This window comes from Gobio gobio (genome assembly GCF_949357685.1).
Source record: "Gobio gobio genome assembly, chromosome: 3".
Lineage (NCBI taxonomy): Eukaryota > Metazoa > Chordata > Actinopteri > Cypriniformes > Gobionidae > Gobio > Gobio gobio.
The window spans coordinates 63870189-63896172 of NC_137099.1; the positions used below are offsets into that span (position 1 = coordinate 63870189).

General features: G+C 41.8%; 2 protein-coding genes across 2 annotated transcripts; both read left to right on the forward strand.

Moving 5' to 3' along the window:
- The first annotated feature begins 185 nt into the window (after nt 1-185).
- LOC307123022 (CMRF35-like molecule 1) lies at nt 186-2073 on the forward strand. Its single transcript, XM_079811394.1, has 7 exons — nt 186-296; nt 469-792; nt 967-1071; nt 1164-1223; nt 1361-1459; nt 1562-1611; nt 1828-2073. Exons 1-7 carry the CDS (start codon nt 257-259, stop codon nt 1918-1920), a joined length of 771 nt encoding a protein of 256 aa, XP_079667520.1. The 5' UTR covers nt 186-256; the 3' UTR covers nt 1921-2073.
- Nucleotides 2074-6905: 4832 nt separating this feature from the next.
- Nucleotides 6906-25320, forward strand: LOC307123814 (uncharacterized protein). Its single transcript, XM_079812532.1, has 10 exons — nt 6906-7123; nt 7273-7581; nt 10226-10309; nt 13188-13271; nt 15328-15405; nt 19382-19459; nt 20534-20617; nt 24514-24618; nt 24707-24741; nt 24866-25320. Exons 1-10 carry the CDS (start codon nt 7084-7086, stop codon nt 25088-25090), a joined length of 1122 nt encoding a protein of 373 aa, XP_079668658.1. The 5' UTR covers nt 6906-7083; the 3' UTR covers nt 25091-25320.
- The last annotated feature ends 664 nt before the right edge of the window (nt 25321-25984 follow it).

The window sequence follows — 25984 nt, forward strand, 5'->3', positions numbered from 1 at the left end:
TATTTGAGGTGATTGTAGTGAGTTTACTGATGCACAGGAGAGGAACACTGTACCGCCACTGAACATGCCAGCAGTGAAACATCACACATGTGCTCTTAAAGATGTCCTGTAGAGCTGGATGTGGTTGAAGAGACAGACGGGGGAGGAAATGGTTATTTTTGTTACTGACGCCACATTGTTCACTCAGTATGGAAGAGAACGAGCGTAACGTCTGTCACACAGAATTTGGTGTTTTATTTAAGCGAAACACTTCATCATGTGGGACGTCCTGCTGCTCTTTTCCAGCATCTGTACAGGTGAGTTTGAGACTCTGAGCTCTTTTACACAGAGTTTGACATGTTCTCTTGTTTTTCCTCTGTTATCACATGATCATCAGACTCATATGGATGATATCTGTAAGTTATTCTGGTCTGCTTATGACTCTTGCTCACACAGAACAGCTCTATATAATGATATTTGTGTTTTCAGCTGTTGTTGTTGGTGATCCAGAGACAGTTATAGGACACAGAGGAGAGAGAGTTGACATCAGATGCTCATATGAATCTGGATATGAAACAAATCCAAAGTATTTTTGTAAAGGCGAGTGTATCTTTGGGATTAAAAACATCATGGTTAAATCAGGATCTCCAGATAAAGACGAGAGATTCTCTCTGACTGACGACACGACGGCCAGAGTTTTCACCGTCACCATCACTGATCTGAGAACAGAGGATGAAGGCAAATACTGGTGTACTGTGGAGAGGACTTTTCCTAATGATGTCTATTCAGAGATTATGTTGCAGGTTAAACTGGGTAAGTGATTCATGCAACATACAAATGTATCTATAGTAGAAATGTAGATGTCCGCAGCTTCATATATTATTATATAAAGGTTGATGTACTGCTTAATTCATGGTTCTATGCGGTTTTCAGATGAGTGTGCTAATATATAAATGTTATGAATGGATCTTTCCTTTCAACCTTCAGATAACAAGACCCCTGAGGTTTCAACAATCATCCCAGTTTCAGTCACAAGTGAATCAGAAATGAATCCAACTATCAGCGTCACAGACCATCAGATCTCCTCGACAGGTCACTTCATCTCTTTCTTATACTCTTCCTCTGTCAACATCTCTTAAGCCTTTAATATGCTTTACGTCTGGTTATTTCCTCACCTGACACAGGTAAACATCTCTCCAAATCTCGACGTCCGTCTCTCTCCCCGTCGGACCAAGAAGTCAAAGGTCAGACAGACGGTTGTCATGGCAACATGACTTTCATTTAGCATCACATCGGTCTTATTTCATGCAGTCGTCTTTGATTTATTCACCAATTATTATTTTGATTCTGTGATATTCTGATTCTTTCTTGTGTTTCTCAGGTTCATTTGTGATGATCGTCACTGCTGGGGCTTTGGTTTTACTCCTGATAGCAGTTCCACTGGTTATAGTGGCTGTGAGGAAGAAAAACAAGACTGAAGGTAATATTTTACACCAAATACTTGACATGCATGAGAATCTTATAATTATGACCTAAAGATAACTGAAGACGTGAGTGTCTAAGAAAGACTAATGTTGCTCAGGTCTGCTGTCGTCCTCCATTGTAGTGTTTAATCCAGTGATTTATGAACAGGTGAGGCAGCACAAACTGCTGATTATGGTTATTAATATTAAACACATTGTCTTGCTGAACACTGTAATGACACTGAAACTGGGCTGTGATTGCGTCTTCAGACATTGAATCTCTATCAGCTTGTGTGTGAAGGATTATATTCATGTGTTCAACTGTAAATAGATTCTCTTTGAGTTCTTGTGTCTGTTAACTAACTCTTGTTTCCTGTGATTATAGATCAAAGACACTGGACGTCACTGTAATCCAGAGGACACACACACAGAAACAACTGGATTTTACAGCTGTGTTTCAGAAACTAATGTCATATGAGACTCGAGCACTCCATCAACACCACAGCACATATGAGCTCATTAATATAAGATAACAATACATTTTACTACATAATTAATCATATTCATCATCATAGTTTATAATTGAGCTTGTTTTGTCTCCTCTACTTCCCATAAAGAGTTCAGAAAGATCAGATTCTTCTTCATGACTTGATCATTTGGTCTTTTTTTTTTTAAAGTATCATTAGTGTGTCAGTTTTACATTTAATTGTTATGTTTACAGCTAATAAATGTATATTTTTTAATATAAATTTAATAAATGCGTTAAATTCTGAAGCTGAATATGTTTCATGAGATACCTTCATTCTGCAGTTTAATGTTATTCTGGGTTGTGGTGTGGAGTGTATATTTTATATCATTATTAATATCATGATTGTGTAAGTCTGTAGTTATGAATGTGTATATGGATGTTCAGGGTTTGTCTGGTTAGTTTCATCTTCTCCTGCTGGTTGATGTTGAAACTACAATAATCTGCTGCCAAAGATCATCTTTATCCATTCATGACCAATCAAAAGTAGATATGAATCATTGCAAACAACATATAAAAACAACATCCTATACATGTACATACATAGATTTTGTTCTATCTTTTAGCCTTTTAGTATGCAACATTGATATTAATGTGGCAACCACGAAGGACAGACAAAGGAAAAGAGAGTTCAATAAAGAAATAGATTGTACTCTGAAGGGACAAAGACCACTGCATATGTTTGATCTTAGACTACGCCACCCTGGGACTTTCACCACGAGAATATTAACAGCGTTAATAATAGCGTTAACAATATTAACATTATTTCCCCACTAAAGACAGGAAGACATAGAGACATGGGTATTTATGCAAAATTACAAAAAAAAGTTCATTATAATTGATAAAAACCTGAGACACACACAAAAAGGGACAAGCCCCAAACATTCAAATGCAAATACAATGTAAAAAAAAAAAATGCTGCAGCCTCTATTAAGAGGTGCCCTCACAAGAGATGCATACATACCTAGTTCATATTTACCTAGGATGGCTTGATGAGTAAATCATGGGCTAATTTTCATTTTTCACTATCCCTTTAATGTACACTTCTTATACCGTTTTATTCAGCTCTAAAAGTGATTTTTATGGACTGGAAACAGACGCTTCATCTTTTGTGTGATGAACAATTGTAGCACATGTGTCAATTAATATTGCACTTGCAGCTAGTATTAATCATAGGCCAGTAGGTTCAACAATGGAGGTGTAATAAAAACAACACTGTTGAATTAAAAGTAAATCTTTAGTGAAATTGAAATTTCTTTTTAAAGGAAAATAAAATAAAACTCAATCCATGTCACAATATTTGTTCAATAATAAATCACAGTTACATGAACTTTCAATTAAATTCACTGTAATTGAACAAGTTCACTTGACTCCTTTTGATTGGGTGCACCCTCTAGCTATGAATATCTTCCTAGAATAACACACCTTCAATATCAAATACAAATGTTCACAATTGTAAAGGTGGACAGTTCACTCAAAACCATATTCAAAATTAAATCCTTGATATTGAACACAAGGCAAAAATAATGGTTCAGAAGAAAAGAGTTCAATAAATCACTGAAAAGATTCGTTGAAAGGATCAGTTCAAAGGGTTCAGTTCAAAAAGTCCAGTTGCAAGATTCAGTTGGAAGTTTCGGTTCAAAGATTTGGTTCAAAGATTCAGAAATCCGTAGATTCGCTGAAAACGATTCAATAGTTCAAGAGAAAAATCTATTTGAGCAAAACAAAAATACTCGTTGAGCTCTCTCACAAAACAATGCTCAAAAATGAAAACTCAAACAGGCAATCAGATCTTTCCTACCCAATTCCTCAGGTGTTTGTTTGAATCTCAAATCTCACAGTTCACAATGTTCATCTCACTGGGAAAGGCTCGCCATCTGGAATGAATCGTCACGATCACGCTGAATTGAACAGTTCCAGCGTAGGCAAAAAAAACACGACCTGCATGTGCAACAGGCAGTTTTTAGTTCACAACACACATTAAATTCACTGCTTCTAGCTTAACAACAGTACATAGTATCACTTGTTACCTTATTTAGCATATAACAGTTATATTTCCATTGGAATTGGACAGCTTAGGTAACATTACACTGCTCAACTAACATAAAACGACATCAACAACAAAATATGAACATAAGGAACTCATATACACACTGTCTTTTAACCATTACATCTCTTTCACCTTGTTAAACATCAGCTCTTATCAGCATTTCATTCTGACAAAGAAATACGTTTTCAATCTCTCTCAATTGAACACATTACTCATTTAATCACATTTATGACAGTTCAACTAGCGTGGTGGGGCGGGCCTTCAATGTAAATCTCACGTAATTGGACAATCATTAAGATGTCAATCATCACACTGACTTGCATTTCACTTTGATTTCACTATTTTTCTTACATGTTTTATTCATTTCTAGTTTTATTTTATTATTTTAAAAGACTATTTAATAATTTCCTTTTTATACATTTATTTATTTATTTATACAGGGTTACACAATCAGTAAAGTTTTGGCCATCATTTGGACAGGGTCCTCTACAACATGCTTGTACTGATAGTGGATATAAGCAAGATGCAACATAAGTTATAACCGTAATTAAACTAAACTAAACTATACCTGTTCTATCTCCATGCAGCAGATATTCTCTGGCTCATTAGTGTCTGAGTCCGGTTCGAACTGAACACCTTTAGTTTCTGACATGTTCTGCTGTTGTTGCACAAACTCTTGAAGCTCCGCCCTCTTCTTGAAGGAATGGACAGGGAGCAGAAGCTCATTTGCATTTAAAGGGACACAAAAACGGTGTGTTTTTGCTCACCCCCAAAAAGTGGCAATTTTAACATGCTATAAAACATGATCTGTGGGCTACTTTGAGTTAAAATATCACATACACACTCTGGGGACATCAGATACTTATTTTATATCTTGTCCAAAGTGGCATATGATGTCCCCTTTAAAGCGAAAATAAAACAGCATTGGGCTCATCTCTCTCTTTCGGCAAGAATCCAAATATGCTTCCATATTTGCCATCAAAAGTTAGGTTGCTAAACTATTATTCATCATGTAAACAAGGATTTGTACTTTACTTGTGTTCCAATATCCAAGGAAAACAGCATCCTTCACATGCGCAAAAATGTGGAAATGGCTGTACGCATAGTCTTCGGTTGTACGTTTGTTTCATAAATGAGACCCAGTGTCTTCTTTTATCTTCAGCTGATTTCATCTAAAGCTATGGCTGAAGTCAATTGTGTTTCTTGTGTTTCTCTGTCCTTCAGTGATTCTGCTCATTATCATCAGGTGTTCATCAGTAATGGCAAATCAACACTTAATTAATCTCTTAATTATCTCATTAACTTTAACACTACTTCAGTATTACTTTAACACTGCTTTCCCTGTCCAATCTTTTTTTCCCCTCGTTTCAAGAAATATCCGTGTACACAGGAGAGCACTAAAACCGACTCAAAATGATGTAGTATACATGCCAGGCCAGTATGTGGCGCTGTAATTCTGCCACAGAAATACATTATCTCACGGAGAAGAAGAGTTGTGGCTAGAAGGGGTACAGCAATGGTAGGAAGTGAGGCAAAATCTCACTAATAAATAAATTTGCTACTTACCAGATTGTGTTTTATTAACGCCTACACCCTAAACCTACCCTTACAATAATGCAAATACAGTAATTAAATGACGCGATATTGATGTGTGCATGCCCAGTGCCCGTAGTTGTATCCCTTCTAGTCTTTACCATGCAGGACGTGGTGTGATGACATCACCGTTTCACAAAATATACAGATTGGCTGTACACACGAAAACGCAAGGGTGTCATTTTCAGATTTATCCACTCTGGGACCCGGTTCCAAAAAATATCGGACTCATGCTCCCAAAACGCCAGATCCGTGTGGACGAAACGCTGATACGGCGCAATTTTTTTATGTATACAGCTAAACGCGTCTCCGTGTGGACGGGGCCTCTCTGGGGATTTTGCTGTGTATCTCACCAGCGGATATTACGCCAACACGTCTGTTTAGAGAGTTGTTAGGTGTGATTGGCCCATTTGTATTCTTAGTATTAATATTACTCTTAGTAAAGCATTCTTATGATTATTTTAATGATTCTTTTATGGTTATTTATTCCATGGTTCATCTTTTCAAGCATAGTATTCTTGTATTCATTAATTTATGAATTATCATTTTGCCTATTGTGTCTTTTGATATCATATACTCATATTTGCTGTTCAAATCAGCTCCGCTTTGACAAAGTACATGTCAAAATTCTGCTTTCACTTCTCTAAAAAGCGAGACATGTTCCCCTGCAAAGGCTGGTATCAGGTTTAAGTTTAGCATAACGTCCAGACATGGTGTAAATACTTGTTTGGCTCTTGCTGCTTCTATAGTGTTAAAACCACAGTGTTGAGCTACACTTGCAGAATATACAACCAGAGGTCAGAGCAGATTCTTAGAAGAGATATTTCTGACATGATTAGCATCTTCCTGATCTGATCTGATCTGATCTGACCTTATAAATAAATATGGGCAAAGCTTGTTCATTGCTCTGCTCTTGCATCTCGCTCTCTTCTTCTGTTCCTTTGCTCTCTTGGCAACATTATTTTACTCAGAGATATTTGATTAAGGACTTTATTGTTTATTGTCACTTATTATAAAAAGCTGATTATTACTTACACATTCAATAAACCATTCATGGTTTTATTCTTATTATCCTTTTTTTCTCTACTTAAAAATCATAAAATAATTTTTGATTTATCACTTCTCTGTCTGACTGGATCTCACTACATCAGAAATATATATATAAAAAATTTAATTTTTATTATAAAAAGGGCAACAGAAAAAGCACTCAAAATTAAAGACAGGACAGAAACAGAGAGGACAGGAAACGGGTTGTGGTTGGTGAATTCACAGCTAAAAACTGAGAGGCGTTTTCACACCGAATGCACACAGTCACTGAACAGAGTTTGACTCTCATCACGTGAGACGAGAAACAAGCGTATTATTTTACTCTCCGCCGACAGATGAGAGCAGTTTTATTGGTGTTTGAGTTTCAGAAAGTGCTGTGAGGAACTGCTGAGAGTTTCAGACTGATTTACTGAACTGATGAAGAAATGAAGTTCCTGCTGACAGTTTGTGTGTTTCTGCTGACGGGTAAGTGCTCAAGATCTCTACTAAACCTGTTTATTATCTAATATTAATATATGTAATGTGTGTGTGTGTGTGTGTGTGTGTGTGTGTGTGTGTGTGTGTGTGTGTGTGTGTGTGTGTGTGTGTGTGTGTGTGTGTGTGTGTGTGTGCAGTGAGCAGTTCACTGTCTGTGGACATTACAGTGACAGGAATGGAGGGAGGACGAGTGAGCATTAAGTGCCCTTATACAGAAGGATATAAAGAATATCACAAATACTTCTACAAAGGACCTTCCAAAAAGCGTGTCCTTATCCTGCAATCTGATGGTGTAAAGACCAGTGGCAGATTCTCACTGAAGGATAATCGTCAGATCAGATCATTCACAGTGACCATCAGTGACCTGAGGATGGAAGATTCTGGACCGTACGGCTGTGGAGCTGGATATGAAAACTACCATCAAATCCAGCTGAATGTGATCAGAGGTGCCTGATGACATTAACTTTTTTGCTCACCAGCCGCTGTGGCTAGAGGTTTTCCAAAGTTTCTAGCCACCGCTACCATTTTAGGTTACACTTTATTTCGATAGTCCACTTTAAACATTCTACTAACTATAAGTAACTTTGCAACTACATGTCAACTAACTGTCATTAGAGTATTAGTTGACTGTCAGTAGACTGGTAGGTTATCTTTAGGTGTTAGGGTTCGGGTTAGTAGAATAAGTTGAATTGTAGTTGCCAAGTCAGTAGAATGTCTGTTGGGGGACAAACAAAATAAAGTTTTAGTAAATATGAATCAGACAGTCTACAAATACTCTAAAGACAGTTAGTTGACATGTAGTTGCAAAGTTACTTATAATTAGTAGAATGTCTAAAGTGGACTATCAAAATAAAGGGCCCTATCTTGCACCCAGCGCAATTGACTTTGTACACCGACGCATGTGTCATTCCTATTTTGCACCCGCGCAAAGCGCGCTTTTCCCTCCACAGAAGCACGTCGCTAAACTAGTGAATGAACTTGCGCTACCTGGGCGGTTCAGCGCAAAAAAGGAGGCGTGTTCCGGCGCAAACAATCCCTGGTGCTATTTTGCTGTTCCATTAAACAATTGCGCCACTGACCAGAAAAAACCTAGTCTAAAGTCAGTGGCGCGTTGCGCGTTGTTCATTATGCTATTTTAAGGGCGCATGCTTGACCATAATGTACACTCTAAAAAAAAAGGCTCGTAATCATAGGGGAACCTTTTTTAGTGCTATATAGCACCAATTTTGGTGCTTCAGTGGTTCTTCAGTGGTTCTTCAGAGGTGCTATATAGCACCTTAGTCAAAGAACCGGTGAAGAACCTCTGAAGAACCGCTGAAGAACCTCTGAAGAACCGCTGAAGCACCAAAATTGGTGCTATATAGCACTAAAAAAGGTTCCCCTATGATTACGAGCCAAGAACCATTTTTGGTGCAATATAGAACCTTTTTTTTTTTAGAGTGTATAGCGTGCACAACGCGCATACACTTTGCTCATGTAATCTACACAGATGCAACAGTTATTTTTGCAAATCATAAATTGTTACACTAAAAAAATATTAACACATGAGATATCTTCATCTTCATCCGTCATATGACGGAAATCATTGTGGTGTGCCACGAAGATGTGAAAAAATAGGCATAAATCTAGCTTACAAATGATTCAGGCTAATTGTAATAATTAAGGATAAGACCTGTTTGCCCAATAGTGGCAAGACATATATGTATATAAGGACATCTGACAAATTGGTTTGTCCGTCAAGAACCAGGAAAAAAAATCGAATGAAAAACTGAAAAAACTGAAAGACTGAAAAAAAAAGACTGTGAAATCACCTTTACCAAAATGTACAACATTACAACTTCACTTCTCTGTCTTTCACTGCTCTTACAAGCACATCAGTCTCCTCGGCTGTGAACCGCTCCTGGCGTGCGCCTGGTAAATACGCCATAATAATAGCAATCCATAATGGAACTTGCGCACCTGCTTTTAAAGGGAATGTTGGATGACGCTCGGATTGGTTTATTCACGTTACGCCCAAACCACACCTATGAATAATGAAGCTACTTCAGACCAACCCATTTTAGATTTGCGCCGGGCGCAAGAGCCATTTATCCCGCCGGGAAAATAGCAACAGCGCCGAGACCCGCCCACAAAGTTACTTGCACTTCTCGCTTTGACACTTGCGTTTCAGATCGTTAAAATAGGGCCCAAAGTGTTACCCAATTTTGTTGTTTTGGAAATGTGTTGTTGTCTACTGTACACATCCAAATCAAGTCTACATTAAATGTATACCATGACAGATCATCAAATAAGCCTATTTAGCTCTGATAAGGCTGAGTGTAAAGCTCCTTAATCTAGACAGAGAAACACTATCAGTTGCTTGTCTGAAAAAATATGATTTTTTTGGTGTAAATATAATCTCAAATATTATCTCTGTAAATATATTCTCAATCAATATTCGCAACAGTGTTCATTCAGCTATGAAGCATTTAAATCTAGCATATTTTGTGTAAGAGCCCAAAAAAAAGTATTATGACTGTAAGTCATTCTTTTCAAATGCTATTGTAGTTAGAAACGTGAATACCAATGTTATCTGTAACTTTAGAGACGGTCCCTAAATTCGCTAATATCAAACGTCAAGTCGACTTTATGGCAGTCACATCAGATGCGCTGTGGTTCTGCTGTGTTTGTTTGAAGCTGTTTCGCTGCTGAAATGAATCTCCTGCATACACACACGTTCATCTCTGCTTTGGGTGAGTGAGAGCGCTCTGAACAAAACTCCGGCTAATCTGAACGCCTCTGATTATTAGAGATTGCATTCATAAACTCAAAAGAAACACGTGTGATTGGTTATAATATGCAACGCAATTATAACAGATGGTTAAGTTCAACCGGCAAAGTGTCTTGTGGGAGTGACTGCGTTACACAGCCGAAATATACCCGCTGATGGCGAGTGTTAATGTCAAGCCCTGTTCATGATATAGCCCATAGAAAAATATTAATAAAAAAAACGAACAATCTGCATCATCATTCATGTTTATGCTTCATGTAGTTAATGATTGTGTTATTAATGTATTTGTTTCGGCATGTCTGCTCTTCTTCATTTCTCAGCTCCAGAGACAACAAGACCTGTCCAGATCTCAACATCCACCATTCATCCATTCACAAACACCAGCTCTGACCACACCAGCACAGGTACCTGCACACACACACACACACACACACACACACACACACACACACACACACACACACACACACACACACACACACACACACACACACTGACCACACCAGCACAGGTCCTTGCACACACACACACACACACACACACACACACACACACACACACACACACACACACACACACACACACACACACACACACACACACACACACACACACACACACACGCGCGCACACACACACACACTGACCACACCAGCACAGGTACCTGCACACACACACACACACACACACACACACACACACACACACACACACTGACCACACCAGCACAGGTACCTGCACACACACACACACACACACACACACACACACACACACACACACACACACACACACACACACACACACTGCCCCTAAACCTAACCCTCACAGGAGACTGTGCAGTTCACTTTCTGTGAAAAAAACCTTGTTCTGTGTGATTTATAAGCATTTTGAAAAGTGAGGACATGGGGAACGTCCTCATATTTCACCCTCTTTTTGTAATACCTATGTCATACCCATGTCATTATACACATTTGTGTCCTGATATTTCACAAAAACATGCCCACACACACACACACACACAGACCACACCAGCACAGGTACCTGCACTCACTCACTCACTCTCTCACACACACACACACACACACACACACACACACACACACACACACACACACACACACACACACACACACACACACACACACTGACCACACCAGCACAGGTACCTGCACTCACTCACTCACTCTCTCACACACACACACACACACACACACACACACACACACACACACACACACACACACACACACACACACACACACACACACACACACACACACACACACACACACACACACACACACACACACACACACACACACACACACACACACCAGCACAGCTGCCATGTGAATATACAGATAAGCAGCTTCAGTCTTTTTAACCACACATTTAAATAGCAGGGACAAATGTGTACTGGGATAAAAGTTTATAGTTTGGGTATGAACATTGATATCTAGCGATCAAAGTAGAGCAAATCACCTTTTTGAAAGTGTTTTTTAACACTTGTACATATTAATACATACAAGTCATCGCTTATTATGCCAGGAGTTGGCGACAAGAGACAGTTTTAAAAAGTTTTTGTCATTGAATCATTATAGCATACCTCTAGCTTTTTACTTCTGGCGAATGCATTTAGGCTTCAACATTCAGAAAAGTTATGTTAATCTGTGATAATTATGTTGCAGGACAAAACATGTAAGTATCATAAACCTATATTACAGTTTTTTTTACAATGGCTATGACAATATTTTCAATACTTTTAACAAATTTCCTAAACTCTTAACACACCAACACACCTACATCACGCAATTGCCAAAACGGTTAATTTCATGCTCAAAATCACACATTATAAACTAAACTCCAAAACTAATTTTCAAAATACAATAATTCACTAACACAATACACGTCTACCAAAACCCTAACACATGTTATCTTCTAACAGGAACATTTGGTCACAATGTCATAAAAACACCAACATCAGATGGAATTACAGAAACGGCATTATTTTATGTTTCAGGTCTGCCCTTATACAATAGACTGTATATTTTATTGACCATAGATTGTGTGTCTTTTGAAGCCTCTCCACATTTTTGTTTTGTTAGGTTTAGTAAAGGCATGCATTTTGTTTCTTTTGCTGCAGAAATTCAATACAAAAAATAAATGACCCATCTCAGAGTATCTTTATAGAATGCCCTTCAGTTTTATTTCATTATCAGCAATCAACATGTTGACAATAGCAAGTTCCCGTTCTTCAATTAGGAGCTTTCTTCTGCCCCCTGAGGGAGGTAGATGTTGAATCCATAGATAGACAAAATACAGTTACACATTAGAGACCAGAGGCATACAGTCACTGTAATACATGGTAAAAGTATTTACACTTTGCAGAAGGAGAAGCCCTTATACAATATCATACCTGTTGGTTTCTTGAGAAATCTGGATAATGGATGCCACTGTGTCCCAGCTGAGATTTGGCTGTACTCGTTCGCCAGCCTCTCTGATAGATTGGGGTTTACGACATGGTCTGATAGTAGCTCTTATTTCATCAGTTACCCTAATTCTGGCCCTTCTTTGAGCGCCACCTTGCTTTCTAATTCCTCAGTCTCAACCTTGCCCTTGTCCAGGCATTCCTCTCCCTTGACTTGTCAAAATCCTCTCCCTTATCCTGGTACTCATCTTCCTCTCCCTCATGCAGCCATTTTTCTTACTTTCTTTGTGTTGTTCTATATTGTTCCTTTTTCACACAAGAGCAGCCCAAAGAGGTCATATTTTACTGTATACCATATGGTCATTTGATTGAAAGAACATCAACACCTGAACAATTCCTAGATGGGAATCAGCTGTGATTTATAACTTCAATCAGCTGTTTATCAGTACCAATGGAATAATATACAGGGGATATATTTGTGTTTCAATCCCAATATAAACCGCTGTTCACTTTTACTTTAGCCTATAAGGTTAGGTTTCGAACATGGTGTTATCTGTTCTGACATACAGTGTTAAAGCATTGGTAAATTTGGCAGTAAAAATCCATTGTTTTGGTCTTGGTTGAGCTTGTGTGTAAAAGAAGTTCAAGCATTTTAAATTTATGTTAACCATATGCGTTTTGTATAAAAGCAACAATAAATGTGTTAATTGTATAGCCTACACAGACAGATGTTGTGCTAACTGCGTTAAGAGTTTAGGAAATTTGTTAAAAGTATTGAAAAAATTGTCATTGCAATTGTAAAAAACTGTAATATATTTGTTTCGGCATGACGGCTCTTCTTCATTTCTCAGCTCCAGAGACAACAAGACCTGTCCAGATCTCAACATCCACCATTCATCCATTCACAAACACCAGCTCTGACCACACCAGCACAGGTACCTGCACACACACACACACACACACACACACACACACACACACACACACACACACACACACACACACACACACACACACACACACACACACACACACACACACACACACACACACACACACACACATACACACATACACACATACACACACACACACACACACACACACACACACACTGACCACAGTAGCACAGGTACCTGCACACACACACACACACACACACACACAGGGTTTTTTTTGTGAAATGTGGGGACATTCCATAGGTGTAACGGTTTTTATACCGTACAAACCGTATTTTCTATCCCCCTACACTGTCCCTACCCCTAAACCTACACACACACACACACACACACACACACACACACACACACACACACACACACACACACACACACACACACACACACACACACACACACACACACACACACACTGTCCCTACCCCTAAACCTACACACACACACACACACACACACACACACACACACACACACACACACACACACACACTGACCACACCAGCACAGGTACCTGCACACACACACACACACACACACTGACCACACCAGCACAGGTACCTGCACGCACACACACACACACACACACACACACACACACACACACACACACACACACACACACAAACACACACACACACACACACACACACACACACACACTGACCACAGTAGCACAGGTACCTGCACACACACACACACACACACACACACACATAGGGTTTTTTTTGTGAAATGTGGGGACATTCCATAGGTGTAACGGTTTTTATACCGTACAAACCGTATTTTCTATCCCCCTACACTGTCCCTACCCCTAAACCTACACACACACACACACACACACACACACACACACACACACACACACACACACACACACACACACACACACTGCCCCTACCCCTAAACCTACCCATCACAGGAAACTGCACAGTTTACTTTCTGTGAAAAAAAAAAAGAATTCTGTGATTTATAAGCATTTTGAAAAGTGAGGACATGGGGAACGTCCTCATATTTCACCCTCTTTTTTTAATACCTATGTCATACCCATGTCATTATACACATTTGTGTCCTGATATTTCACAAAAACATGCCCCCACATACACACACTGCCCATACCAGCACAGGTACCAGCACACACACACACACACACACACACACACACTGACTACACCCGCTCGCGTCTTTACTCCCATGCATTCTGCTGAAAATATTGTTAATGTGAAGTTGCTGTGTTTATATACATAACTTTTCAGAACTTGTCACAACTTAAATCAAAGCAATAAGTCTGATTATACTGAATACAGAGATACCAAAGCTTCTATACACTATTGTAATTCTGCATTCGTGATCACCAGTGAGAGAGCCTGTGATTACCACTGGAGGACACTCCACTCCGGACTATTGTCATTCCCTCACAAACTACATTTCCCATAACTCACTGCCCGGACTCATCACCCCTGAATATCCACCTGTGTCTCATTACCCTGTTTATCTCATCTCTTATCTCTTATCTGCTGTGGTGGTCATCTACTCTACAGTGGGGGTCTTCAAGCCCGTCTGCCCTGCCGTGGGGTTCTTCAGACCCAACTGTGCTGCTCTGGGGGTCTGCAAATTCATCTGTGCTGCTGTGGTGGTCGTCTACTTCATGATCACGATGCAATTCCCATTATTACATGTTTCCAGCAAGTTCTGACCAGACAATTCATGTCTTTCACAAATTTACCCCAACTTGGAAACTCTGAATTTCAAAAGATTTAGCACTTTAGCACCCAAAGTCAATGGGTTTTTGGTTAAATAGCTGAAATAAGGTCTGGGGTTAGTGATGGTGACGTTGAAGTTGTGGGACTGTGGTGTCGTTCGTTTACAGCCTACCTTTTAGCTTTTTACTTCTGGCAACTGCGTTTAGGCTTCAAAATTTAGAAAAGTTGTGTTATTCTGATAAGTATGTTGCAGGACAAGACGTGTACGTATCTTAAACCATATAAATATATTTGTTACGCCATGTCTGCTCTTCTTCATTTCTCTGCTCCAGAGACAACAAGACCTGTCCAGATCTCAACATCCACCATTCATCCGTTCACAAACACCAGCTCTGACCACACCACCCCAGGTACCTGCACACACACACACACACACACACACACACACACACACACACACACACACACACACACACACACACACACACACACACACACACACACACACACACACACACACACACACACACACACACACACACACACACACACACAGACTACACCCGCTCACATCTTTACTTGCATGCATTCTGAACAAACCAATAAGATCAATCATGCCACAAGGTCAAAATGACCTGACTTTAGAACAGTTTATGGACTATGCACTGTTATTGACTGTTTCCTCATTCACAGTTGGGGAAGTAGAAGAGGATGCTTCCCCTATACGTTTTTTTGGAGGGGGCACTGTGCATCGAGCTCTCATGGCCACGGAGATTGGCCCATCACAGTGTTCCCCATATGGACGATCTAATGATCGCTAGTCCCATATTTTCTGCACCTTCCCATCCTGTGGTTTCCCCACCTGATCCTGCTCACAAGATGGCTTCCATGCCAGGGTCTTCAGACAAGATGACCACTATGCTGGTGTCGTTGGACAAGTTGCCAACAATGCTAGAGCCCTCTGCCAAGATGGCCGCCACACCAGAGAGATCATTTCCTGTTCTCGTTCCTGAACCTGTGTCTGTTTCTGTCAATGATGCACTGATTATGATGGCAACAGCCATTTTGTGTATGTGGGCTTCATACACATCGGCTCCTGTCCAGAGGTCAGAGAGGACTTTGTCTCCTGTCCAGAGGTCAGAGAGGACTTTGTGGTCCCTTGAACTACCTCTGCAGCCATGGTCCCCTGAACTACCTGCACTGCTGTGGTGGTCATCTACTCCACAGTGGGGGTCTTCAAGCCCGTCTGCACTGCTGTGGTGGTCATCTACTCCACAGTGGGGGTCTTCAAGCCCGTCTGCACTGCTGTGGTGGTCATCTACTCCACAGTGGGGGTCTTCAAGCCCGTCTGCACTGCTGTGGTGGTCATCTACTCCACAGTGGGGGTCTTCAAGCCCGTCTGCACTGCTGTGGTGGTCATCTACTCCACAGTGGGGGTCTTCAAGCCCGTCTGCACTGCTGTGGTGGTCATCTACTCCACAGTGGGGGTCTTCAAGCCCGTCTGCACTGCTGTGGTGGTCATCTACTCCACAGTGGGGGTCTTCAAGCCCGTCTGTACTGCTGTGGTGGTCATCTACTCCACAGTGGGGGTCTTCAAGCCCGTCTGCACTGCTGTGGTGGTCATCTACTCCACAGTGGGGGTCTTCAAGCCCGTCTGCACTGCTGTGGTGGTCATCTACTCCACGGTGGGGGTCTTCAAGCCCGTCTGCACTGCTGTGGTGGTCATCTACTCCACAGTGGGGGTCTTCAAGCCCGTCTGCACTGCTGTGGTGGTCATCTACTCCACAGTGGGGGTCTTCAAGCCCGTCTGCACTGCTGTGGTGGTCATCTACTCCACGGTGGGGGTCTTCAAGCCCGTCTGCACTGCTGTGGTGGTCATCTACTCCACAGTGGGGGTCTTCAAGCCCGTCTGCACTGCTGTGGTGGTCATCTACTCCACAGTGGGGGTCTTCAAGCCCGTCTGTACTGCTGTGGTGGTCATCTACTCCACAGTGGGGGTCTTCAAGCCCGTCTGTACTGCTGTGGTGGTCATCTACTCCACAGTTGGGGTCTTCAAGCCCGTCTGTACTGCTGTGGTGGTCATCTACTCCACAGTGGGGGTCTTCAAGCCCGTCTGTACTGCTGTGGTGGTCATCTACTCCACAGTGGGGGTCTTCAAGCCTGTCTCCACTGCTGTGGTGGTCATCTACTCTGCAGTGGGGGTCTTCAAGCCCGTCTGCACTGCTGTGGTGGTCATCTACTCCACAGTGGGGGTCTTCAAGCCTGTCTCCACTGCTGTGGTGGTCATCCACTCTGCAGTGGGGGTCTTCAAGCCCGTCTGCACTGCTGTGGTGGTCATCTACTCCACGGTGGGGGTCTTCAAGCCCGTCTGCACTGCTGTGGTGGTCATCTACTCCACAGTGGGGGTCTTCAAGCCCGTCTGTACTGCTGTGGTGGTCATCTACTCCACAGTGGGGGTCTTCAAGCCTGTCTGCACTGCTGTGGTGGTCATCTACTCCACAGTGGGGGTCTTCAAGCCCGTCTGTACTGCTGTGGTGGTCATCTACTCCACAGTGGGGGTCTTCAAGCCCGTCTGTACTGCTGTGGTGGTCATCCACTCCACAGTGGGGGTCTTCAAGCCCGTCTGCACTGCTGTGGTGGTCATCTACTCTGCAGTGGGGGTCTTCAAGCCCGTCTGCACTGCTGTGGTGGTCATCTACTCTGCAGTGGGGGTCTTCAAGCCCGTCTGCACTGCTGTGGTGGTCATCTACTCCACGGTGGGGGTCTTCAAGCCCGTCTGCACTGCTGTGGTGGTCATCTACTCCACAGTGGGGGTCTTCAAGCCCGTCTGTACTGCTGTGGTGGTCATCTACTCCACAGTGGGGGTCTTCAAGCCTGTCTGCACTGCTGTGGTGGTCATCTACTCCACAGTGGGGGTCTTCAAGCCCGTCTGTACTGCTGTGGTGGTCATCTACTCCACAGTGGGGGTCTTCAAGCCCGTCTGTACTGCTGTGGTGGTCATCCACTCCACAGTGGGGGTCTTCAAGCCCGTCTGCACTGCTGTGGTGGTCATCTACTCTGCAGTGGGGGTCTTCAAGCCCGTCTGCACTGCTGTGGTGGTCATCTACTCTGCAGTGGGGGTCTTCAAGCCCGTCTGCACTGCTGTGGTGGTCATCTACTCCACAGTGGGGGTCTTCAAGCCCGTCTGCACTGCTGTGGTGGTCATCTACTCCACAGTGGGGGTCTTCAAGCCTGTCTGCACTGCTGTGGTGGTCATCTACTCCACAGTGGGGGTCTTCAAGCCCGTCTGTACTGCTGTGGTGGTCATCTACTCCACAGTGGGGGTCTTCAAGCCCGTCTGTACTGCTGTGGTGGTCATCTACTCCACAGTGGGGGTCTTCAAGCCTGTCTGCACTGCTGTGGTGGTCATCTACTCTGCAGTGGGGGTCTTCAAGCCCGTCTGCACTGCTGTGGTGGTCATCTACTCCACAGTGGGGGTCTTCAAGCCTGTCTGCACTGCTGTGGTGGTCATCTACTCCACAGTGGGGGTCTTCAAGCCCGTCTGTACTGCTGTGGTGGTCATCTACTCCACAGTGGGGGTCTTCAAGCCCGTCTGTACTGCTGTGGTGGTCATCTACTCCACAGTGGGGGTCTTCAAGCCTGTCTGCACTGCTGTGGTGGTCATCTACTCCACAGTGGGGGTCTTCAAGCCCGTCTGTACTGCTGTGGTGGTCATCTACTCCACAGTGGGGGTCTTCAAGCCCGTCTGTACTGCTGTGGTGGTCATCTACTCCACAGTGGGGGTCTTCAAGCCTGTCTGCACTGCTGTGGTGGTCATCTACTCTGCAGTGGGGGTCTTCAAGCCCGTCTGCACTGCTGTGGTGGTCATCTACTCCACAGTGGGGGTCTTCAAGCCCGTCTGCCCTGCCGTGGGGTTCTTCAGACCCAACTGTGCTGCTCTGGGGGTCTGCAAATTCATCTGTGCTGCTGTGGTGGTCGTCTACTTCATGATCACGATGCAATTCCCATTATTACATGTTTCCAGCAAGTTCTGACCAGACAATTCATGTCTTTCACAAATTTACCCCAACTTGGAAACTCTGAATTTCAAAAGATTTTGCACTTTAGCACCCAAAGTCAATGGGTTTTTTGAACGGGTTTTTGGTTAAATAGCTGAAATAAGGTCTGGGGTTAGTGATGGTGACGTTGAAGTTGTGGGACCGTGGTGTCGTTCGTTTACAGCCTACCTTTTAGCTTTTTACTTCTGGCAACTGCGTTTAGGCTTCAAAATTTAGAAAAGTTGTGTTATTCTGATAAGTATGTTGCAGGACAAGACGTGTACGTATCTTAAACCATATAAATATATTTGTTACGGCATGTCTGCTCTTCTTCATTTCTCTGCTCCAGAGACAACAAGACCTGTCCAGATCTCAACATCCACCATTCATCCATTCACAAACACCAGCTCTGACCACACCACCCCAGGTACCTGCACACACACACACACACACACACACACACACACACACACACACACACACACACATGTTGGTGCAACAGCATTATGAGGACTCTCCATAGGCGTAATGGTTTTTATACTGTATAAACTGTATATTATATCCCCCTACACTGCCCCTGCCCCTAAACCTAACCCTCACAGGAGACATTCTGCATTTTTACATTTTTAATAAAACATTGTTTAATATGTTTTTAAAGCGATTTGATTTACGGGGACATTTGAAATGTCCTCATAAACCACCTTGATGTTGTAATACCAGTGTAATACCCATGTCATTATACAAATTTGTGTCCTCATAAATCACATAAACAAGCACACACACACACACACATACACACACACACACAGACTACACCCGCTCACATCTTTACTTGCATGCATTCTGCTGAAAATATTGTTAATGTGAAGTTATTGTGTTAATATACATAACTTTTCAGAACTTGTCATAACTTCCATCAAAGCAATAAGTCTGATTATACTGAATATAGAGATACCAAAGCTTCTATACACTATTGTAATGCTGCATTCATGATCACAATGCAATTCCTGTTATTAGACGTTTCCAGCTCATTCTGTCCAGACAATTCATGTCTTTCACAAACTTGCCCCAACTTGGAAACTCTGAATTTAAAGAAAGATTTTAGATTTATTCTTTATTGTCCTCAGTAGAGGAAATTCATTTCCACAGACTGTACCAGGAACAACATTCAACACGTATAACATCAACATACCTAAAGAGTTAGCACTTAAGCACTTCCGGTCCCATCGTCCCAAAGTCAATGGGTTTTTTGAACGGGTTTTTGGTTAAATAGCTGAAATAAGGTCTGGGGTTAGTGATGGTGACGTTGAAGTTGTGGGACTGTGGTGTCGTTCGTTTATAGCATACCTTTTAGCTTTTTACTTCTGGCAACTACATTTAGGCTTCAAAATTCAGAAAAGTTGTGTTATTCTGATAAGTATGTTGCAGGAAAAGACGTGTAAGTATCTTAAACCATATAAATATATTTGTTACGGCATGTCTGCTCTTCTTCATTTCTCAGCTCCAGCGACAACAAGACCTGTCCAGATCTCAACATCCACCATTCATCCATTCACAAACACCAGCTCTGACCACACCACCCCAGGTACCTGCACACACACACACACACACACACACACACACACACACACACACACACACACACACACACACACTGACTACACCCGCTCACATCTTTACTCGCATGCATTCTGCTGAAAATATTGTTAATGTGAAGTTATTGTGTTAATATACATAACTTTTCAGAACTTGTCATAACTTCAATCAAAGCAATAAATCTGATTATACTGAATACAGAGATACTAAAGCTTCTATACACGATTGTAATGCTGCATTCATGATCACAATTCAATTCCTGTTATTAGACATTTCCAGCTCATTCTGTCCAGACAATTAATGTCTTTCACAAACTTACACCAACTTGCACAGAAAATTCCCCGGTGTTAAATTAACACCGCTCGGTGTTCCTATGGGAACCACCAGCAGGGTGTTAAAGTAACACTGAAACAGTGTTAAAGGTCCTGCACTGTGCGATTTTTCGAAATCCTCTGCGAATGTTGCTTGTCAGACTGTACGAACATGATCCCTGATGTAATACATGTCACACTGTAGGATCTCAGTTGTCATTATGTCAGACTGTACGGCAGTCAGACGCGAAAAACGGACGCAAACAAGAGAGTTTTACGTCATCAATCCGTGACACGTTCGGTAACGGTGAGCCGCATTCACAGACACAATGGTAGCATTCAGCAAACAACAAAAACAAGCGGTGGCATTTTTCATTCACCTGACTCTTTTCGACATGTTCCCTGTTGTGATTTGATGTTGTCGCACGAAATGCGTCATCAGGTTCTGCGCTCCTATTGGTTCTTGATTTAACGGTTGTCCTAGGAGAAGTCACACTGCAGGATTGCGCCTCAAATCTTCTGACACTGCCAGAATTTTGTCCGAGGTAAAATTTGATCACAGCGGCCATTAATCGGTTGTCGGTGCACATGTCAAACTAAGGATCAAAGACTTCAGATTTTAGCCTAGGATCAGAGAAATCTTTTAGGATTTCAAAATTTGTCTCAGACGGCCAAATCGTGGCCAAAATCGCACAGTGTGTACCCGGCTTTAGAGTTAATAAGATACTTAAGTGATTCATTGAGTGATGATTGTTTGATTATTGAAGACACCTGATGATAATAAGCAGAATCACTGAAGGACAGAGAAACACAAGAACTACAACTGACTTCAGCCACAGCCTTAGATGAAATCAACTGAAGACATTAAATCTCTCTTATTACAAACCGGATTAACTTTATTTCTGACATCTACAGAAGTTCTTATTGAGAATTAACAGAGGTTTAGAGGTTGATGTTGAATTGAAAATATTTGGTCACCGTTATGGTGATAAGTGTTCCATTTAGTTGGGCAGTTTGACTCTTGACTTTTGATGTCAGTTTGTGGTCTTTGTAATAGTGTTTACTCAAACACATAATTTGTTGCGAAAGAAGCCATAAACATAGATGGTCATATGATATATCTTTCAACATCCTAAAGGAAACTGATAATTGACACATGAAGAATAAAATTGTCAAGTTGTTATTAGTAGATTTTCACCAGCAATCATTTCTTGCCAGATATCAAATATTCAGAATTTTGTTATTTAAATACATTGTGAAGAAAACCACTTTAGGCACACCCACACAAACATCAAGAATCAGCATATTAATCTCAATGACGGGGACATGCTTCATGCTGCAATGCATGCTGGGATACATAATCATCATAGTATAACACGCATGACTCCCAGCATGCATTGCAGCATGTCACCATTGTTGAGATTCATATGATGATTATTGATGTCTGTGTGCGCAAACACCCCCCTACCCAAACAATCCCCCCTATCAAACAATCATCACTCAATGAATCACTTAAGTATCTTATTAACTCTAACACTGCTTCAGTGTTACTTTAACACCCTGCGGGTGGTTCCCATATGAACACCGAGCGGTGTTAATTCAACACCGGAGAATTTACTGTGTGAAAACTCTGAACTTCATCAAAGCTTCAACTTCTGTGAAAAATGAACCAAAATTGCAGCACAAATGACATTTAGAGGTTGTGATGTTCCTCAACACTCGAATCAAATGTTCAACAACTGAATGATTGACATGTCATTGTACAGCCAGTACATTCAAAATTTGAACATTTGTTGAGACACATTTTAGCTACTAAAACCTAAACCTAAAATTATAAAATGATGAGGTTTACCGTTGCAGTTTCACTTCAGTTACACAATATAACAACTATAAACACTGCTCAAAAAAAATGAAAGGAACACTTTTTAATCAGAGAATAGCATCAAGTCAGTTAAACTCATTGGATATTGATCTGGTCAGTTAAGTAACAGAGAGGGTTGGTAATCAGTTTCAGTTGCTTTAGTGTTAATGAAATTAACAGCAGGTGCACTAGATGGGCAACAGTGAGACAACCCCCAAGACGGGAATGGTTTTACAGGTGGAGGCCACTGACATTTTTTTCCCTACTCATCTTTTTGGACTGTTTTCCACCAGTTTTGCATTTGGCTAGGGTCAGTGTCACTACTGGTAGCGTGAGGCGATACCTAGACCCTACAGAGGTTGCGCAGGCAGTTCAGCTCCTCCAGGATGTCTCATCAATACGTGCCATTGCCAAAATGTTTGCTGTGTCTCCCAGCACAGTCTCAAGAGCATGGAGGAGATTCCAGGAAGACAGACAGCTACTCTAGGAGAGCTGGACAGGGCCGTAGAAGGTCCTCAACCCATCAGCAGGACCGGTATCTGCTCCTTTGTGGGAGGAGGAACATGATGAGCACTGCCAGAGCCCTACAAAATGACCTCCAGCAGGCCACTGGTGTGAATGTCTCTGACCAAACAATCAGAAACAGACTTCATGAGGGTGGCCTGAGGGCCCGACGTCCTCTAGTGGGCCCTGTGCTCACTGCCCAGCACCGGGGAGCTTGATTGGCATTCCCCATTGAACACCAGAATTGGCAGGTCACTGGTGCCCTGTGGTTTTCACAAAAGAGAGCAAGTTCACCCTGAGCACATGTGACAGACGTGAAAGGGTCTGGAGAAGCCGTGGAGAATGATATGCTGCCTGTAACATTGTTCAGCATGACCGGTTTGGTGGTGGGTCAGTGATGGTCTGGGGAGGCATATCCATGGGGGACACACAGACCTCTGCAGGCTAGACAATGGCAGCCTGACTGCCATTAGGTATCGGGATGAAATCCTTGGATCCATTGTCAGACCCTATGCGGGTGCAGTGGGTCCTGGGTTCCTCCTGGTGCACAACAATGCCCGGCCTCATGTAGCGAGAGCATGCAGGCAGTTCTTGGAGGATGAAGGAATGATACCATTGAAGGGCCACCTGACCTACATCCAATAGAAAACCTCTGGGACATTGTGTTTCGGTCCATCTGACGTTGCACCTCAGACTGTCTAGGAGCTCAGTGATGCGCTGGTCCAGATCTGGGAGGAAATACCCCAGGACACCATCCGTCGTCTCATTAGGAGCATGCCCTGACATTGTCAGGCATGCATACAAGCACGTGGGGGCCATACAAACTACTGAGTACCATTTTGAGGTGCTGCAATGAAATTTCAGCAAAATTGCTGCATCATTTTTTCACTTAGATTTCCGAGGTGTCTTTGAATTCAATCCTCTGTAGGTTGATCATTTTCATTTCCATCAAACAATGTGGCATCCTTTCATTCATAACACATTACCCAGTCCATATTAGTATAGTTATCCAGCATGATATTTTTCCCCATTGGGATCTGATGTGTTTTCAAAGTGTTCCTTTATTTTTTTTTAGCAGTGTATTTACAATAGTCTTAATGATACACTAATCAAAGTTATAAGTTTGTTATTGTTCATTTATCAGTATAATGAGAATCAGCAGTGTGTTGTTTTCTCATGTTAATATCATGTGTTTAATGGTGCGTACAGACCTGTCTTCTGTTGCTGCCGTTGTGGGTTCGGTTCTGCTGGTTCTGACTCTGTGTTCTGGAACGTTCCTAATCCAGAAAAAGAGGAAGAGGAAACGTGGGACAGGTAACAGTTTTTTTTTGTTTGTTATTATTATTATTATAAAGTCTTGTTTTTGTGTGTGAAATTGACTTTTTTCTTTGTTTTTATGCAGCTTTATTTGAGCAAAATGTACAGCTCAATACAGAGGTGTGTGTTCAAATCTTTACCTGTAGAAGACCAGACATACATTTATAATACAATTATTGTTTATTGATCAACAGAGTATTATTTATGTAAACTAGTAAATTATTGAGTATGTGATGTTTTTCAGACTGACCACATGTATGAAGAGATTCAAAACACTGATATTGCCGCAGTAACATCTTTGTCCAATCAGACGCCTGCATCACACCTCAACACCCACCTTAAAGTCTCTAATATAAAGTTGCCTGAAGCAACAGAGGACAGCAGGACAGAACTGATCTACACAACAGCAACACATCCACAAAACATCACAACAGACGAGGGTCCGATATATTCAGTGATCAACAATTAATGAAAAATACTGTCAAAATCAACATTTATTTAATGAATTAACATTTTTGACACTTTTCTGTACAATACATTTTCAGTATTTTTTGTGTGTAGTATTACTAACGAGAAGTTACTAACAATTAAAAATATTTTAAAATATATATTTTTTAAATGACATTCAATTCAGTGTTCTTTGTAATTAAACTACCTCATCTGCAGTTCAAAAAGTCTATAAAAAAATATTTAAAGGTCCCATGGCATGGCATTTTTCTATTATTTTATAATGTTTCCTGAGGTGTACTTATATTGTTAGTATGATTTTTACATCATAAAATGTCATAATTTAGAAATAAAAGGCATTTTTTCTATACTGATGTTTGCCCTGTGGCTGAGTGCCCTGTTTCAAGAGGCGTGTCTGCTGTGAGACTTCAGTAAAAACGCCCACTGTTGTGATTGGCTTACATCTTTGCATTTGAATGAGTATCAGATCTTTCAGCGGAGGGGGCGTGGTTTAACGAGGTCTACGAGGCACGCAGGCACGAGCTGCTGCCAGAGAGACGGATGGACCTGAGTTCACTTCTCATCAGTTCTCAGCACGTCTCAGTTCAGTGAACTGTTGTAGTTACAGCATATACTTCAGGTTATTAGTTTATTTCTAGTCGGAGGGGCTGTCACTCATGTCATAAAGTTAGTAACTTTAGTAAATTATGGAAACTGAAAAAAGACTTCTGTTTTCATTTGTACACCCAAACACTGAGAAACTGCCAGCATTCACTCGTTCACAAACCATGATCTCTCGTGGACAAACAAATATAGTGCTCGCTTGGGCGTGCCAAATTCTCTGGGCGGAGGAAAGGGAGGTAACTGTTCCTGTTATGACCTCATAACAGGAAAATTCCAGATCAGCTCGTCTGGG